The sequence below is a fragment of the Dipodomys merriami genome, unplaced genomic scaffold (assembly GCF_024711535.1).
Source record: "Dipodomys merriami isolate MVZ:Mamm:240054 unplaced genomic scaffold, mDipMer1.0.p SCAF_10, whole genome shotgun sequence".
NCBI lineage: Eukaryota > Metazoa > Chordata > Mammalia > Rodentia > Heteromyidae > Dipodomys > Dipodomys merriami.
The window spans coordinates 29,336,085-29,353,947 of record NW_027202271.1 but is presented as its reverse complement, the minus strand read 5'-3'; the positions used below and the strand labels follow the sequence as shown (position 1 = coordinate 29,353,947).

The window sequence follows — 17,863 nt, the reverse complement described above, 5'->3', positions numbered from 1 at the left end:
TTCTCAGTGACATCTCGCATATCCACCCCAAGATAACAAAGTAAAAAGAGAATTCAGCATTTCTAGCTTCTACAGTGCAAATGAGCCAAAGGAATGTGTATTTGGTTGGAAAACTGGATTACAGCATTTTTATCTTTATTTTTGTTGGGTCAATTGTATGTAATATTTTGACCCTCTACAAATATGGTCAGTGAGGTCCTCCATATATCTTAAGAACTCTGGTCAAAAAGGATTAGTCTTGATTTTTTAAAACCCCACAAGAGCTTGATCACTTCTACAGGAAGTGCTGGTTGTGGAGATCCCAGTGGATCTCAGTACACTGATGCTGTGTCTTTTCAACTTCTCTGCTAAGGCCTTCAACTGCAACAAATGTAGGCCCAATTGATTTCAAACTGAGAAAAGAGGAATTAGAAAATAAAAAAGCTGGGCTGGGAAGGTGGCTCAGTGGTAGAGGGCTCACCCTGCATGCATGAGGCCCTGGGTTTGATTCCTCAGCACCACATAAACAGTAAAGGCCAGAAGTGGAACTGTGGATCAAGTGGTAGAGTGCTAGCCTTGAGCAAAAGAAGCTCAGGGAGGGCTGGGAAGGTGGCTCAGTGGTAGAGCGCTTGCCTTGTATGCATGAGGCCCTGGGTTCGATTCCTCAGCACCACATAAGCAGAAAAAGCCGGAAGTGGGGCTGACTCTCAAGTGGTAGAGTACTAACCTTCAGCTGAAGATCTGAGGGACAGCACCCAGGCCCAGGGTTCAGGCCCCACTACCAACCAAAAAAAAAAAAAAGAAGCTCAGGGACAGTGCCCATGCTCTGAGTTCAAGCCCCAGGACTTGCCAAAAAAAGAAAAAGAAAAAGAAAATTAAGCATTCAAATGCACAGCCCTATCTGGTTAAATATGTATTCTAGTTCTTATGGCATACATAGTATTCATGAGATATTATTAGTACAATAGAAAAACATTACTATAATTTGGGTGATGTATTGCTTTCCAAATTAAAAACAGCTTGCAAAAATATTCTACAAATACCCCTAAATAACTCATTGAATTGGCAAATTCACCTCTTAATGACTTCATATGAAGTATAAAACAACTTCAACTTTGAAAACAATCAAATGAAGTCATGTCTTCTACCATAAAACAATTTGAAAATGTCACTTTTGGGGGGCTAAGAGGAGGTAGGACCTCACTCTTACATGGCTTTTTTGCTCAAGGCTGGCATGTTAATACTGGAGTACAGCTCCACTTCTGGTTTTGATGGAGTTTCACATACTTTTCTGCTCAGGCTGGCTTTCAACTGATCCTCAAATCCTAGCCTCCTAAATAGCTAGGATTACATGTGTGAGCCACAAGTACCCAGCTATAAGTCAAAATTAATGTCTTATTGTGCTTTTTAAAATTAGAAGCCATGAATAAAAGAATATACACAAGCCAGGTGCCAGTGGCTTACGCCTTTAATCCTAGCTACTCAGGAGGCTGAGATCTGAGGATTGAGGTTCAAAGCTAGCCCGGGCAGGAAAGTAGTTCATGAAACATTTATCTCCAATTAGCCACCAGAAAACTGGAAGTGGTACTGTGGCTCAAGTGGTAAAGCACTAGCCTTGAGCTGAAGAGCTCAGGGACAGCACCTCGGTCCAGAGTTCAAGCCCCATAACTGACTAAAAAAAAAAGAAAAAGAAAAAGAAAAAAAAGGGATACACACAAACAAGAAGATAGAGAAAAATCTAACCTGCTCTTTTATGAATGCAAAATTATAATTTCTTGTATATTCCTTCATCCAACTATTCATTGATAGAATGCAAAGCAATGAACAGTTGTTTTGAAGTCAATTTTAAGAAATTAATCATTTTAAAATAGCAAGGAAAGCATACTTGACATTTCACTTTTTTTTTTCTGGCAGAGGAGGAGGGGCAGTGCTGGGGCTTGAACTCAGGGTCTGGGCACTGTCCTTGAGCTTTTTTGCTTAAGGCCATCAGTTCATCCTCTGAGCCCCAGCTCTACTTCTGGCTTTCTAGTGGATATTTGGAGGTAAGAATTCATTGACTTTCCTGCATGAGCTTCAAACAATGATTCTCAGGTCTCAGCCTCCTGAGTAGCTAGGATTACGGGTGCCTGGCACCTTCTCCTTATTTTAAGAAAGTGAAGGGTTCTGTTTACAGTTCGTAGATCTGAGAGCTGAACAGAACAGTGTGGCAACGCTGGTACTTTCCTTCTACAAGTTCTAATATGCAAGACAAAGGTTAAAAACAAGTTTCTCTTTATTTTTAACAGGCAAAACTTGAAGCTTAGTCATTTGACATAGGGTAAAAAAATAAGTCCTGTTACATTGGCAACAAAAGGAAAACATGTTTATTCCCAAAGCACTCGAGTTTGCCTCTGCTTGGTCACCTTGTCTGGTGTTCCTGCCCTCCCCCCCAGAAATTTCTCCTCAATTATATGATTGTCCTCAGGGCAAAAATACTGACAATACATAGTTTAAATGCATCCTCATCTATCTTGCCCCAACTTTGTTATTCTCGTTGCATAAGCTCACACACATTTTCTAACCACTGTTTGTTCCCAAGTTTTATTTACAGTTAAGAATTTGTACATGGCACAAATCAACTGCTCCTAGTATACAGAAATCAATAGCTGTGTTGAAATATTTTTCTCCAGCTTTGGGGAAATAATCATGTTAATTTAAAAGTACACAAAATATGTTCTGAGACGAACAAAATACACGAGGTTCATGTAGTAAAGACAAAAAACTCTATTTCTTAGCACAAATAAAATATCTGTAAACTCAGAACCAGAGAAGCCCCATATACTAATCATACAACAGACTGACAGACTGAAGTTCTTCAAAACTTATTTTCTGTGAGGCCTTTTATTTTAAATGGGCCAGGAATTTTCCATTTAGATATGTAGGAAAATTCTTACATATCTAAAAGCTGTGTATGTGTGTGCTTTTCTTTTTCTTTTCTCTCTCTTTTTTTTTTGTTCTGGTACTAGGGCTTAAACTCAGAACCTTGAGCTCTTTCAGTTTTCTTACTCAGGGCTAGCACTCTATCATTTGAGCCATGCCTCCAGTCCAGAATTTTGCTGGTAAATTGAAAATAGGAGTCTTGTGGACTGTTCTGCCCAGGCTGGCTTTGAATCATGATCCTTCAGATCTCAGCCTCCAGAGTAGACAGTATTATTAAGTGAGCCACCAGCACTGGGCTTGAAGTCTTTGTTACTTTGTCACGCAACTCTTTAGTTTCTAGAGTTCACTGAAAGTTCAAAAACGAGAAAAGAGCTCTAAAACTAATAGGTGTTTCTCATAATTAGTGACTTCTCTTTTTGAAACAGGGACTCACTATATTGCCCGGGCTGGCCTCCAACTCCTAGGTTCAAGCAGTTGTCCTGCCTTAACCTCCTGAAGAGCAAGAATTATGGGCATTCATCATAATGCCTGGCCTCATAGTGTATACTTTTACATCAGTTTTCCACCAGAAAAGTAATGCTTTTAGAAATAGATTGTTTCATGATCATCTCTAGTTCATTTTCCTTTCTATAAATATTTCATTTCTGTAAGTGAAATGAAGTGAAACCAACTAAAACAGAAATGTTAGAGTTAAATTCTGACTTCAGGACTTGGGATGTAGCTCAGAGGTAGAGTGCTTGTCTACCAAGTGTGAAGCCTGGGTTTGATTCTCAGCATTGCTTCAACACTTTGACTAAAATTATAATAAATCTCATGTTGGGAAACCATTGACTAGTAAGTAGGAGGGAGTCCTCTACATCCTTCCTTAGAAAGGTCTGAGTACTGAAAAGCCAAAACATATCTGCAGTACTGGAAAACAGATTCCTTTATTACTTACACAACTTTAGCTTTCATGTACTTTACTTAGTATAACCAAACCAGTATATGTATGTATATGTGTATATAATATGGATATCCACATATACATACACATATATACATACATACACGTTGTATTAGATCATATATCATCTCTTTCCCGCTTTCAGTGGTGGTCATAGAACCCAGGGCCTTGTGTATGCTAGGCAGGCACTCTTCTACTGAGCCACATCCCCAGCCTCATAACCATCTTTGAAAAGAAGCCTGAAATATTTTAGAGAACTAAGTTTAAAAAAGGATACTAAAAGAAGTCATATTTGTAAACAAAATTTATATTACTTCTTGCACATCATTTGATGGACTTTATACTGCATTTTTTTTTTCTTTTTGGGAATTAGCGTACACACTAAAACATTTCTTACGTTCTCAGAGCAACTTTTGTTTTCTCCATAGAAACTCAGGGACGTTGTGCCAACTTACTCTTACTTCCTTCTTGTTCACTGAGTTTGAAGTGGGTATAGGCCAGTATGCCAAAGAGTGTACATAAAATGCCAAGACCTTGGTTAATAGACAGTGGATCCTTAAATAAAACGTATCCTCCACATAAAGTGATGCAGAATTTGAAGTGTCCAAACATGTTATAGCTGAAGTTTTCAGATAAGGATAAAAAAGTAGCAAGCTAGGTGTCAGGTATACACATGATGTATGTGTGTATACATATACACAGAACACTACCACATGCATACCTTACCATAGTACCACACTATGTCCACTGCACTCTCCCCACTGCACAACTGTGGAGGTGCAGGGGTGTTATAACAAGTTTCTAAATGGTAGAGTTGGAGAATAAACACAGATGAGTTTATTCAGCTCCAAAGTCCAGGCTCTAATCTAGGGTACTATAATACCAGTAATTCACTGCTGGATTTTCTTGCAAGTCATTTCTCATGTAAAAAAATAAATTAAAAAATCAAACTAAATACACACACATATTTCCTTCAAATATTATTCTCTTGTCCTAGTAAATATAATTATGTTAAATATAATTATATATAAACCAAAAATTTATTGTTCTTCAGACGTATAATGTGAACCTATTTACCTGGTAGGAAAACTAGAAAAAGCTACAACTCTCAGCCTTGGTTTCCTCATTTATAAAGTAAGGGATAATCTGTACCTATTTACTTTGAGGATTAAATCAGTTAATACATATAAAAGCACATAGTAAGTGCTATGTATGTTAGTGCTAATAGTTACCAACAGCAGTGATTTTACATAATAAACATAACCCAACACCACACATACTATGGCTCCTATTCTTTTTTTTCTTCATTTTTGCAACATCGTAGATTAACCTAGGACTTCTCACACTCTGACCACCCTACCTACAACTTCAACCCTGTCCCCAAACATTTCATCTCTGCTGTTTGCTTTAATTTTTCTTTTGACAGTTTGCAATACCCAGTACTGCATATGTATGTTTAAATATTTTCTTGTGTATAGTCTGGGTTCCTCATTAGAGTGAAAGCCTATGAAAGATAAGGTTTTCATCTATTTGGTTTGGCTACTATATCTCTCATGGCTACATACAGATGTTCAGTATAAAAATATTCTTTAAATCAATGAATGGTTCACAGTGCATCTGCAATCAATATCTTTTAAATGAGTGAATGATTTTAATAAGGGCCACAGTCTTTAATACATTGATGTGGCAGCATGAGGCCCAAGTCCTGGGGCTAGAAACTGAATTCTGGTCTACATGACGTGTTTCTCAGTTGAATGATCTTTTTTGCAGGGTTATGGGTTGAACATGGCCTGTGCTTGCTAGGTAGATGCTCTACCTTGAGCTGCATTCTCAGCTCTTAGCTATATATGCTAGTGGGTTAAATATATATATATATATATATTTATATATATATATATATATTTATATATATATATATAAATATATAAATATATATATATATTTATATATTTATATATATATATAAATATATATATATATATATATATATAAATATATATATATATATATATATATTTAACCCCTGTGCTTGTCTGTCTATAAAGTAAAATGATTTTATCTCACAGAGTTCTGGTAAGAATTAAATGGATTGATAAATGCAAAATGCTTTTAACAATACTTGGTAAATAATTGTTAAGCATTGTTTTTTTAAAAATAAGTCACTATTATTTATTGACAGTTGGAATATTTGAGATTTACTTTTTACTATCTCAATCATTCATATAAACCATATAGCTACTCATAGCAATTACTAAACTGCCTTCTCTGATCTGGTAATAGAATCTATTCTTAGCATTTGCCTAAGAGCAGGGCAAAGTGAAATGCAAAGAGAAACAGAAGGAATAGTGAAAATATACAGCTGAACTTGACCTTAATGACTTCATTTTTTGACTTGAAGTATTAGAAAACCAGGCACAAGGGCATACTTTAAAATAAGATGCTAATGGTGTGAAATTATCTTACATTATGAGTCAATCACACTTCTTATAGCTAGCTAAAAAAATCACTAAAACGCAAGCCTTCACCCTAATTTCAATCAACAAATATTATTTGGATTTACTCTCTCTGTAAGAAAGATTAGTGTTTGTAAGAGAAGAGGTCACTTATTATTTAAGGAAACATAAATACACCCATAATACAAAAAAATGAACTCATTTGCTCAGTTATTTCTTTAAAATTCCAGAGACTCTGGTGTGAAAAGATAAAAGACTAAAACCAATACATTCTAGTCTATTTAGGCTAAGCAATAGAGTATGACCCAACTAAGATAATGAATGAGTTTTAGAAAACATAAAGATTATATTGATGTGTAAGTTATTATGGAAAGGATACGTGACTGGAGATGTGTTCCCAATGATCCAATAAATTGATAAGTTTACCATGAAAGCTATAACTCCAGACAGCAGCACCATAAGCTACAAAAAAAACAACAAAAAAATAAAATTATTAACACATCATTGCAACTATTATAATCCTATGAAAATACATTTTTCATTGGTCATTTAAAACTCAAATCTAAAGACCAAAAGAGGATACTCTTAGGAGAGAAACACAAAGGTGTAATGCTTAAGTACCTCTTCATATTTACATAAAATTTATATAAAATAATATATATACTGAAACTCCAAGACATATAAACAAGAGACTTCTTTTTTTAGTGTTTAGTTTTTGATGATTCATTCGTATGCATAATGCATTCACATGACTATCTTGGGAGGGGGAGAGATACAGAACTCGAGGGGTAAAAGGCAAAAAAGGCCAGTGGTGGAGTTTACTGGACATTGATGAAAGTGAACTATACAACTTGTGGGTGGAGATGGGAGAAAGGGGCTGGGAGAGAATGAGAGAACAGAAAATACTGTATGAAAGGAAATGTACTCATTACCTGACTCATGTAATTGTAATCCCTCTGTACATCACCTCTATAATAACAATAAAGTAAATATTTTTTTTTAAATCCTCAAGTCTCAACCATTAAAAACAAAATTAGAGTCCTGGGTACTGGTGGCTCATGCCTGTAATCCTAGCTACTCAGGAGGCTGAGATCTGAGGATCACGGGTCAAAGCCAGCCCAGGCAGGAAAGTTTGAGACTCTTATCTCCAATAAACCACTAGAAAACCAGAAGTGGTGCTATGGTTCAAGTGATAGAGCACTAGCCTTGAGGTGAAGAGCTGAGGGACAGTGCCCAGGCGCAGAATTCAAAACCCATAACCAGCAAAAAACCAAACAACAACAAACCAAGATTAGAGGGGGGCTGGAAATGTGGCTCAGTGGTAGAGTGCTTGCCAGCCAAGCATACATGAAGCCCTGGGTTCGATTCCTCAGTACCACATAAACAGAAAAAGCAGGAAGTGGCACCACGGCTCAAGTGGTAGAGTGCTAGCAAAAAACGGTCAAGGACAGCTCCCAGGCCCTGAGTTCAAGCCCCAGAACAGGCAAAAAAAAAAAAAAAAAAAAAAAGATAAAAAATAATGCATTTGGGAGTCAATTAGAATTAAGAGTAAATAGAAGGAAGTGTTCAAAACTGTAACTGTCATAAGAATCAGAAAAACTAGCCAGGTGCCTATGGCTCACACCTGTAATCCTACTCAGGAGGCTGAGATCTGAGGATTGAGGTTCAAAGGCAGCCTGGGCAGAAAAGTCTGTGAGACTCTTATCTCCAATTAACCACCAGAACTGGTGTTGTGGCTCAAGTGGTGGAACACTAGCCTTGAGTTGAAGAGCTGAGGGACAGCGCCCAGGCCCAGAGTTCAAGCCCCAGGACAGGTTAAAAAAAAAATCAGAAAAATTGCAATAACCCATCATTGAATGTGAATTTCTAAATTCATTTTTCTTATTCATTCAAGGAAGAAATTTTTTTTGCAATGATTATTTTTCTAAGACTGAATCTCACTATATTGCCCAAGTTGGTCTCAAACCCTGGGACTCAAGGAATCCCCCTGCCTCAGCTTTCTGAGTAGAGGAGACTATAGTTATTTAACCACAATCCTGCTCAAGTTTATTATTATAATAAAAGTAATACATATGTACCATAGAAGAATCAGCAAATAAAAGATAAAAAATTATAAGGAATCCCAAAATCTCCAACCACCACACCTGTTAACATCGTCTTCTGAATTGTTTTCATTCTTATTTAAATTATATCAATAAATTGATTACCTACAAAATTAGGCAAGACCTTGTGAGGCACAGGCACAAAGTTCCTGTCCTCAAACGAGTTTAGGAATATAATATATAATAAAAAAAAAATCACTGACAACCAAACTTTATACTTATACAATATTTAGTATGAGCTAATAATTGTAATATTTTACATGTATTAATTCATTTCATTCTTACAATCATGAGGTAAGTATAAAAATATTATCTCTTTTTACAGATGAGAAAATTAATGTTCAGAAAAGTAAAGTAATTGGCCTAAGTTCACATAGTTACAGCTATTAAGAGGCAGTGCTGAGATTTAAAACCAGGTAGTGTGAAGGGCCAGGTGTGATGTTGCATGACTGTAAGCCTAGCTAACTCAGGAAATGGGGCTTGGGAGGAACATGGTTTTAGACCAGACCCAGGCAGAAAGTTGGCAAGACTATAAAAATGAAGAGGGCATGGTAACATGCATGTGTAATCCCCCAGTCCGCTTTGGGAATCCCTGATCTTCACCCTGATACATATGATTTTTCAACACATAAAAGGGAAAAAGTAAATGATTGCTCCTTTTTGATTGGTAGGTTTTATAGGAGTCACAGGGAGCATAGGTGATTCTGGAACAGGACATAAAAAGGGCTTTGGATCTAAAAACATATAGATTAGAGGAAGATGAGGAAGGAGGTATGCTCCAAGCAGAGGGAGAGAAGAGGTAAAAGAATGGAACCAGAAAGCACAAGGCCTGCTCTTGGGCAGGAGCATGCCAACATGGTGGAGGATGGGGACAAATGGGATGCATCACTGTATACCCACAGTTATATTCTAAAAATTAAGAAACCATTTTTCATCCCTGAATACTATTAGACAAAATATTAGTTATAACTCAAATTATTATTATTATTATTATTATTATTATTATTTTTGGGTCCGGTTGTGGAGCCTGAACTCTGGGCCTGGGCGCTGTCCCTCAGCTCTTCAGCTCAAGGCTAGCACTCTACCACTTGAGCCACAGCGCCACTTCCAGCTTTTTTCTTATGTGGTGCTGAGGAATCGAACCCAGGGCCTTGAGCATGCAAGGCAAGCGCTCTACCACAGAGCCACCTTCCCAGCCCCATAACTCAAATTATTAAGAAAGGTTAAATTCTGGGCTGTTTTGAGTAGCTTACTCATGTAATTTCAGTGACCTGGGAGGTTGAGGTAGGAAAATTGTAGTTCCAGTCCAGCTTAGGCAAAAGTGTGAGACCCCATCTGAAAAACTAAAAAGCACAAAGTCTGAAGGAATGAATCAGGTGTTGGAGTACTTGCCTACAAAATCCAAGGCCTACCCCTGGGGATCACCAAAAAAATGTTTACAATGCAAGGAAAACATGTCATATTTGAAGATATTTTCTGACTCATAGATTTTATTAGTTTTTAAGTCAATGCAGTTCTAAGAGGACAGGGTGGGGATGGCTAGAGGTGATGGGGTAGTGTTAGATTTGCATCTTATATAGGTAAAAACACATTTGATTTACAACAGTGATGTCTTTGGTCAAAGATAAACTTGCTTCTTAAATGTTTCTAAAGCTGTTTCTAAAAATAATATAAAGTATATAATTAATTTGGCTGATTTCACAGAATGTCCCATAACCATTTCTTAATGACTTAGAACATCATTAAAAAGATAACTCCATGCTCTACTTTCAATCAATGATTTCCCCTAGGGATTTAAGGAATGAAGGTGATTTTTCCCTATACTGAAGGGATTGCTGGCTTAGTGTCCTCGAGTTTTTTCTGGCTTTTCTGTCATGTCCTGCTTTTGTAAACCTGTCAGTGGACTATCACAAAAAGCCCCTCAGTTTCAGAAGTACATACTGCAATGGCTGAAGAGCAGAAAACACAGACGGCTGTGACTTTTGTAAAGCACAGGAAAATATATCTCAGAATTGGTCCAATGGTTTCTACTTTAGAAAAAGCTGGGCTGGGGATGTAAGCATAGTGGTAATCACTTGCCTACCATGTGGAAGGCCCTGGGTTCCACCCCCAGAGTGCAGAGTAGATAAATTTGGAACAACTATTGGTCTCACAGGCAACAACATATCAACATGTTTAAGAATGCTGGGAAGGGGCTGGGAAGGTGGCTCAGTGGTAGAACGCTTGCCTTGCATGCCTAAGGCCCTGGGTTCAATTCCCCAGCACCACATAAGCAAAAAGAAAAAAGCCGGAAGTGATGCTATGGCTCAAGTGGTAGAGCGCTAGCCTTGAGCTGAAGAGCTGAGGGACAGCGCCCAGGCCCAGAGTTCAGGCCCCACGACTGGACCCAAAAAAAAAAAAAAAATTCTGGGAAATGAGGGTGCAGCTCAGTGGGAGAATGCATTCCTAACAGTGCAAGGTCCTAGGTTTAATCCTAATATTAAAAGGAAAGAAAAGAAAAAGAAAAAAATGCATATTTTGTGGAGGATGGTGGTGTGTACCTATAGTTCCACTACAGTACCTATAGTGGGAGGATCACTTGGGTCTAGAAGTTTAAGGCTAGCCTAGAGACCTCTCAAGAAAGAGTGGTGGTGGAGGGGATGCTAGGAGTTTAGTTGGTGGCAGAGAACTTGTCTAGAATACATAAAGTCTTGAATTCCCAGCACTAGAAAAAAAAAAAAAAAACAGAGACACAAACTTTGGAGCTAGAATGCATGGATTCAAAATCTGACTGCTTATTTGCTGTGTATTGCAAGCTAGTTAGTTACCTCTTCTTCGCTCAGTTTTCTCATTAGTAAAAAAAATGGGAACAATAGTAATAATAACTTAATAAAGTTAGGAGGAGTTAATAGTTGCAAAGTACTTTAAATAGTTCCTGAAACAAAATAAGGGTTACATAAATGTTTGATAAATAAACACCATCAACTAAAAAAGATGCTCTCATCAACTGTGTTCCAAAGACTCAAGTTATGGGAAGAAGAAATTCATGGTAAGAAAGGAGAAGATAGGGAACCGGAAAGGTGGCTCAGTGGTAGAGTGCTTGCCTTGTATGCATGAGGCCCTGGGTTAAAAAATAAGCCATAGGTGGATAGAAGCAGGCTCTCATCAAGAACACTACCTTGCTGGCATCATGATCGCAGACTACCAGACTCCTATATTCAGCCTCCAGTGAATTAAACCAAAATTTAATTCACCCAGCCCCTGGTAGTTTTGTAAAAGCAGACTTAACTGACCAAGCAAAAGGTATTAAACTTTTTAAGTTCAAGTACTCATAGAACATCCATTTTGATCTATCAATTCTAGTCCCAACACTCTCGGTTAAGGGCAGATATACAAGATGTCTGCCCTAACCTTGCTCATAGTGGTAGCCAACAGGAAGAACACTGAATATGGAAAATGGTCTGTCAAGAATGATCTGAAAAGAATATTTGAATTTAGGCGAAAAAAGCTAGATAGAGAAACACATGTAGGGCTAAGGCTATACCTCAGTTGTACAGCTCCTGCTTAACACAAGTGAGGCCCTGGATTTAATAAAAGAAAAAAAAATGTTAATAGGATGCCACTTTTATCAAAACCTAAACATTTAATTTATGGATGTGTATGGTTAGGTGGGTATATGTGACAAAAAGACAACTATGAAAGTGCAAAAGCTAGAATGTACACCTAAATTATTTAAAGGGCATAAGTAGGGGTAATGAGAAGCTAATGTCTGTTTCAGTAAGAAGGATGGGGCAAAAATTCAGGATAAAAATGATACATGACGTATGTATGTATTTCTAATAGAAAAATCACAACACACATGTCTGGGATTCCAGGAGACCTTCACTTTCAGTTTTTTAATGAATTTTCCACAATATATGCAACAAACATGTCCTATTTTATTTTAAAACAAAACCTATAGTAATACTTTCATTGTAGTAAAGAAAAAACATCACAGTGAAACCCCTTTGCATAGTGAATATATAATAAAAGAAAGTAAAATAAGATTAAGATAAAATGTCCAAAATCATCTGTAGACTATAGTTTAGGATAGACAAACCAGAAACCAGGCATGGAATCTGAACTTCAGTCCTGGTTATATCACTGGCTAGTTGTCCAATTCTAGGCAAATCCCTCCACCTTTCTGTGCTTCAGTTTTTATCTAAAAAATCATCCTTACCTTGTCAAGTGTGATTATGAAGACTGGACATAGTATGGGATCTGAGATAGTGCTCTGAAAACTAAACATTTCATAAATAATGGCAGGTTTATAATTATACTGTTTCTTAGATACCAAAAGAATTAGAACTTACCAAAGCAGAAACTGACCATGGGCCAAAAATTCCTCCCTCTCCAAACACTGGCTCAAAGAAGGGCACAGCAATGAGCAACATGGCAGATGACATTGGGGCCTGATAATACAGCAGCTGCATGGAGTTGACTTGCAATTCATGCTGTTTGGCACCTACCCACTAAAAATCAGGAGATAAAGCAAGTCAGGGACAAAAGAGTTAATTGTAGTCACAGGGATGGGTGGAAATATGGGGTGTAGGCTGGAGCAGAGGAAAAGCCTACTTATGCTTCAACATTTCAAAGAGTCTATAATCCATAAAAATGGCCTTTAAGCACTCTAGATTAAAGTTACTCCATAAATTCAATACCTGATCATCTATTTTTCTTTTCAAGTAACATGTATAGGGGCTTACGTACATGAAAGAGACAGAGATAGAAAATTGAGGGAATAACTGGCATAGAAATGTAGTGCCTCATCCCTTTTCTTCCTAAAAGTGTCAGAGCAAAAAATGGATTGAGGGCTTAGCTTAAATGTTTACAGTATCTGCTTAGCAAGCAGGAGGCCCTGAGTTCAAACTAGAAACACATACCACAAAAGTAAAAAAACAAAAAAGACCAAGGGGCAGGGTAAGGCTAGATATTGACAAACTGATTACTTGGAACCTTGGTTATCCGAGGTACCTGCCCATGTGTGTGGCTTAAAAGGTGTGTGGTCATTTTAGTCACCAAGTCAAGGGTAAATTTACCTGTCTGTGGATGACTTTTTCGAGGATGGTATTCCCTATCTTCCCACCAATATACCTATATATACTTGGTATCATGACCTGAAAACACTATTACCCAGTAGGAGCAACACCTGAGAAAACCATCAGCCCTCAAAGTGTTTTACAACTATGTCTGGGAAGAAGACTCTGAAGAATGTTCAGTGATATAAACTGCTTTGGTGAATGGCAACTCCTTTGTACAACTACTTAAAGATAATAAAAATATTTTAAAAAATGCTCAGTGAGTAACATCAGGCAAGCATAGCTTAGCTACTGAATGCCTTCTATGTATCTTTTTCCTATAGCTCTCCTTGTCCTGTTTGTTATGTAAACTATGAGTACAGAAATTCACAAGATAAAAATAGAAGAGCAGGAAATTTGAGCCATACTCCTGCCAGCAGCTATAGAGTCTTCTATGAATACAAAGGGCAAAGAATTTATTTTTCTACCACTTGCTCATGGGGACAAAGCAGTGCGCCAAAATGGATGGGCAGAGTACATACTCCCCATCCTTCCTATTGTAGGTTCATTAGGTACCGTGAATCTCTCTTTAGGCACAAAAGTGGTGGCCTCAGTCCAATCTCAGCACCACCAAAAAAGAAAGTACACAAAAAAGAACTTCTAATAAGCTGAGTGTAGTAATATGTTTCTGTAATCCCAGCTATTTAGAAGGTTGAGGCAGGAGGTTTAGAAATCCAAAGCCACTCTGGCCAACTTAGTAAAACCCTCTCTCAAAATAAAAGAAAAAGGGTTCAGGTATAGCTCACTGTTTGAGCAATTGCCTACCATGCAGAGAGACTCTGGGGTTCAACTTTAGTACTGAAAAAAATAATTAAAAAACAAAAACAAAGCCCTAAAACATTTTTAAAAAGCATTCATGACTGTAGTGTTTTTCATTTTCTAATACGTTCGTTACCAAAGAGTTTAGATTGCCAGGACTGTATTACTAAATGAACATTCCTAGCAAGAATGCCTTCATTTATCACCAGTAGACGTTGGTGAAGTAAGGGAAACTGGTCACACTTTTTGGCTGATTCCCCATGCAGGCACACCCAAAATTTCCAGACCAAGGTTTTCAGTATAGAGAGAATACTGTTTCACTGTTCCTTGCACCAAGTTATTTTTCCTCACTGTATAAGAAACAAAAACCATACTTGTTGGGATTTATGGTAATGAAATAAGGGAGTCCATGAACAAATTTTAAATGAATAATGCCTATGGGCAAGGCGCCTTGCTTGCATAGGAAGCAAAAAACCCACTGCTATAAAATACTCTATAAATACTCTAATTATAAAGATGCTTTGCAGCAACTTTATAATTAAAAAGCAAACATATGTATATTTGTATAACCAATGAACTTAGTAAAAAGTAAAAGTCTTACTACTTATTTTATAAAGATTTCCCAAAAAAGAATTGAACTTCGCCCCAAACTCAGACTGTTAAGCATGGGTATTAAGCACTTACAAACAGGTAGGTGTTTGGTGAGCATCCTACACCCAAGTTTCTCTGTCTCCTTTCTTCTCTTCACCTGGAGTCAGACAATTTATGCAATTATGCTTTCTTCCCAACAGTCTATTGTCTCTATACTGTATTTTCTAAACCTTGGGATACAGCTTCAAAATCTATGAAATCTGCTAAAAAGGCACATAAAGAAAAAAAATTACCAACCACTTGATAAAGAGATGTAACTAAAACACCAAGAGCAGCAAACACCATTCCAAGGAAATTAAACTTCACATCGTAATAAGAATTTAGGATTACACCTAAAGTTATAGGAATCTGTAAAGAAAAAGAGGTAAATGCTGTTCAGATTAAACAAGAAACAAATTTTGCAATTCCTTTCAAGATGTCTTAAAAAACTAATCATAAATATGGAACTGTTAACTGTACAAATGTTGTTTCCTGAATGTGAAATATGATAGTTGCATAATGACATTCACATATACTTCTACTTTAAATTCGAGGTAAAATAGTGAGTCCATGGCATTGTACTTTACAAGAAAAATACATGTATGGACAGGTAGATAAGTGGATAGTCTAAACTGTCTAAACAAGTTATAAGCAAAAACAAAAGTATTTAAGAAACATTCTAAGTTACTAAGTGCCAAAAATCATCTTAGGAAATGTCTTTTTCCCCCAGGATGCTGTCATTTCTGCAGTATGTTACCGCAGACTTATTCTGAGACATTTTATGCTAGGCTTTTTTTTTTGTTTATCATAGTTTGATTTCACAAGGGAGGAGGACTGATTTTCAGTTTGGGCTTGTGCAGGTATTATGATACGTTGGGTTGCACCACCTAATACAGCTTTCTTCCCTTTCCAGTACAGGTGGTTGCTAAAACCCATACATGCATGCCCGTTTGGGGCCAAGAAACCAACAGGGTACCAAAAGGAGCCACAACCACCCCAACTATAAGTCTGAAGTTCACATGCTTACGCAAGTGGATTCAAAATGATGGGAAAGAACGTGTTGCAAGGCTAAAAGTTCCGGGGGAGGAAGTTGCAGTGATGCACCCCCCCCCCCCCCAGCTACTCACCATCGTGAGCTGTATTCTGGTGGAGAAGCTCTTCTGGTAGCAGAAGGTCTGGATGGCTATGATCACCGGCGTGGTCATGGCCTTGGCCAGCTGATAGGTACCTATAGTATTGTTCTGCAGAGAAAGGTTGGTGAAGACCACAAACCCACAGAAGCTGAGGGCCAGGAGGAGGAGCTTGGAGGGCGGCAGGCTCTTGGGGGCGAAGATGTTCAGCTTCTGGCAGATGTACAAGCCCAGCCAGGTGACGACGAAGTGCACCAGGGTCAGGCTCATGTTGGGGAACGCGTAGTGAACGTAGATCCATTTGTTGAGGAACACGATGCAGATGGACACCAGCAGGTTAAACAGGAGCCCGGCGGCGATTCGCCCATGGCTCCGCACTCGGTCGGCCAAGGATGCCATGAAGCCCGCCGCTGGGTGAGCAGCGTCCTCCGTGAGGCCGGGGCCGTCCAGCCTCCGAGAGAGGGGTCCAGCCGGTCTGCGGCTGCGCTTCCCCCCCACAGCCTCGCGGTCCCGCCAGGGAGAGGCATGCACCAGTCAGGAAGGAGGCGCGCCGCAGGCCGCACACGCTCCAGGGCCGGGGCTGGGCGGCTGCCCTTTGACTCAGCGTGTACGCGGCAGCGCTGCCCCGCCTCCGCCCCGGGCCACGTGACTCCAGCGATCTCACTTCCGCTGGGCGCAGTCGCTTCCCTGCGCAGGCGCATAGGGCTCGGGAAGGGGACAGGTGATGTGTGCTCAGCGCTTCCACCCTCCAGGTCCCTAAGAGGTCTGGGATGGAAGGGGCCTGTGGGTCCTCCCCCGCTTCTTTTCATCTAAGGTGGGGGTGGAGGGAAAGCTTGTGGCTGATGTTAGCCAGTTTTACCAAGTGAGACAGATTCTGAGCACGCTTACTTCTCGCTAGGCTGGGGGGGCGGGGGTAATGCAGTTCTTACTGCAAAGCATAATGTTGAACAGTAATAAATGTTTCTGCCTGCTGCTTGTGGCTCAAGCCTGTAATCTTAGCTATTCAGAAGTCTGAGATCTGAGGATTGCAGTTCCAAGCCTGCCTGGGCAGGAATATTCATGAGGGTTTTATCGCCAATGAAAAGGGGAAAGTGGAACTATGGCTCAAGTGGTAGAGAGCTAACTGAGCAAAAAGGCTCAGGGACAGCCCCTAGGCACTGAGCTCAAGAACCTACATAGACACGCACAGGCACAGACGAATTATTCAGTATTTATTGAGCACCTTGGCACTTGGCAGGTAACCAGACCAGACCTTCTATAGAACTTAATGAGAATGCTACTAAACATTTATGAATTATAATAAATGATTTTCTGAAGTAAAATATGATCCTGAGAGCATAATAACTTTTCCTATATTTGGTAAGGGAGAGGTGGTCAAAAACTTTTTTTGGGGCCGGGGGGGTCTGGTACGGTAGTGGGGCCTGAACACTGGGCCTGGGCGCAGTCCCTCAGCTCTTCAGCTCAAGGCTAGCGCTCTACACTTGAGCCACAGCGCCACTTCCGGCTTTTTTCTTATGTGGTGCTGAGGAATCGAACCCAGGGCATCGAGCATGCAAGGCAAGCGCTCTACCACTGAGCCACCTTCCCAGCCCCGGTCAAAAACTTCGCTAAGGAAATGGCATTTGTTTTTGGAAACACGGTGGTTTTGAACTCATGATCTTCCTGCTGAGTACTGAGATTATAGGTGTGTACCATTACACCTGGCTATGAAATGACTCTTAGACTAATATTTGAAAATCAGTAAAAGTTAAATAAGCAATGTCTAAAGTCCAGTTTTTTCAAGGTGGTCTTTCTGATAATGCTCTTTTGTGTATGCTGTTCTATTGATACCACTAAACCTGTAATATCAAAT

The 17,863-nt window shown here is 39.0% G+C and overlaps 1 protein-coding gene across 1 annotated transcript; it reads right to left on the bottom strand.

Annotated features, from left to right (window-relative positions):
• Positions 1-2,233: 2,233 nt before the first annotated feature.
• Positions 2,234-16,615, bottom strand: Slc35e3 (solute carrier family 35 member E3). The gene is made up of 5 exons (XM_069988389.1): positions 16,009-16,615; positions 15,140-15,250; positions 12,728-12,886; positions 6,674-6,756; positions 2,234-4,460 (listed from the first exon to the last, which is right to left on the bottom strand). The coding sequence occupies exons 1-5, from the start codon at positions 16,408-16,410 to the stop codon at positions 4,274-4,276; spliced, it is 942 nt and encodes a 313-aa protein (XP_069844490.1). The 5' UTR covers positions 16,411-16,615; the 3' UTR covers positions 2,234-4,273.
• Positions 16,616-17,863: the final 1,248 nt, after the last annotated feature.

What these genes read in the sequence shown, in the direction of transcription:
- Slc35e3 (XM_069988389.1), bottom strand. Translation starts at nt 16,410, where the DNA reads ATGGCATCCTTGGCCGACCGAGTGCGGAGCCATGGGCGAATCGCCGCC. An exon ending in CCAGAATACAGCTCACGATG is followed by an intron (nt 15,251 to 16,008) that starts GTGAGTAGCTGG and finishes TTTTCTTTACAG; the next exon opens with ATTCCTATAACTTTAGGTGT. An exon ending in TTACATCTCTTTATCAAGTG is followed by an intron (nt 12,887 to 15,139) that starts GTTGGTAATTTT and finishes CCTGATTTTTAG; the next exon opens with TGGGTAGGTGCCAAACAGCA.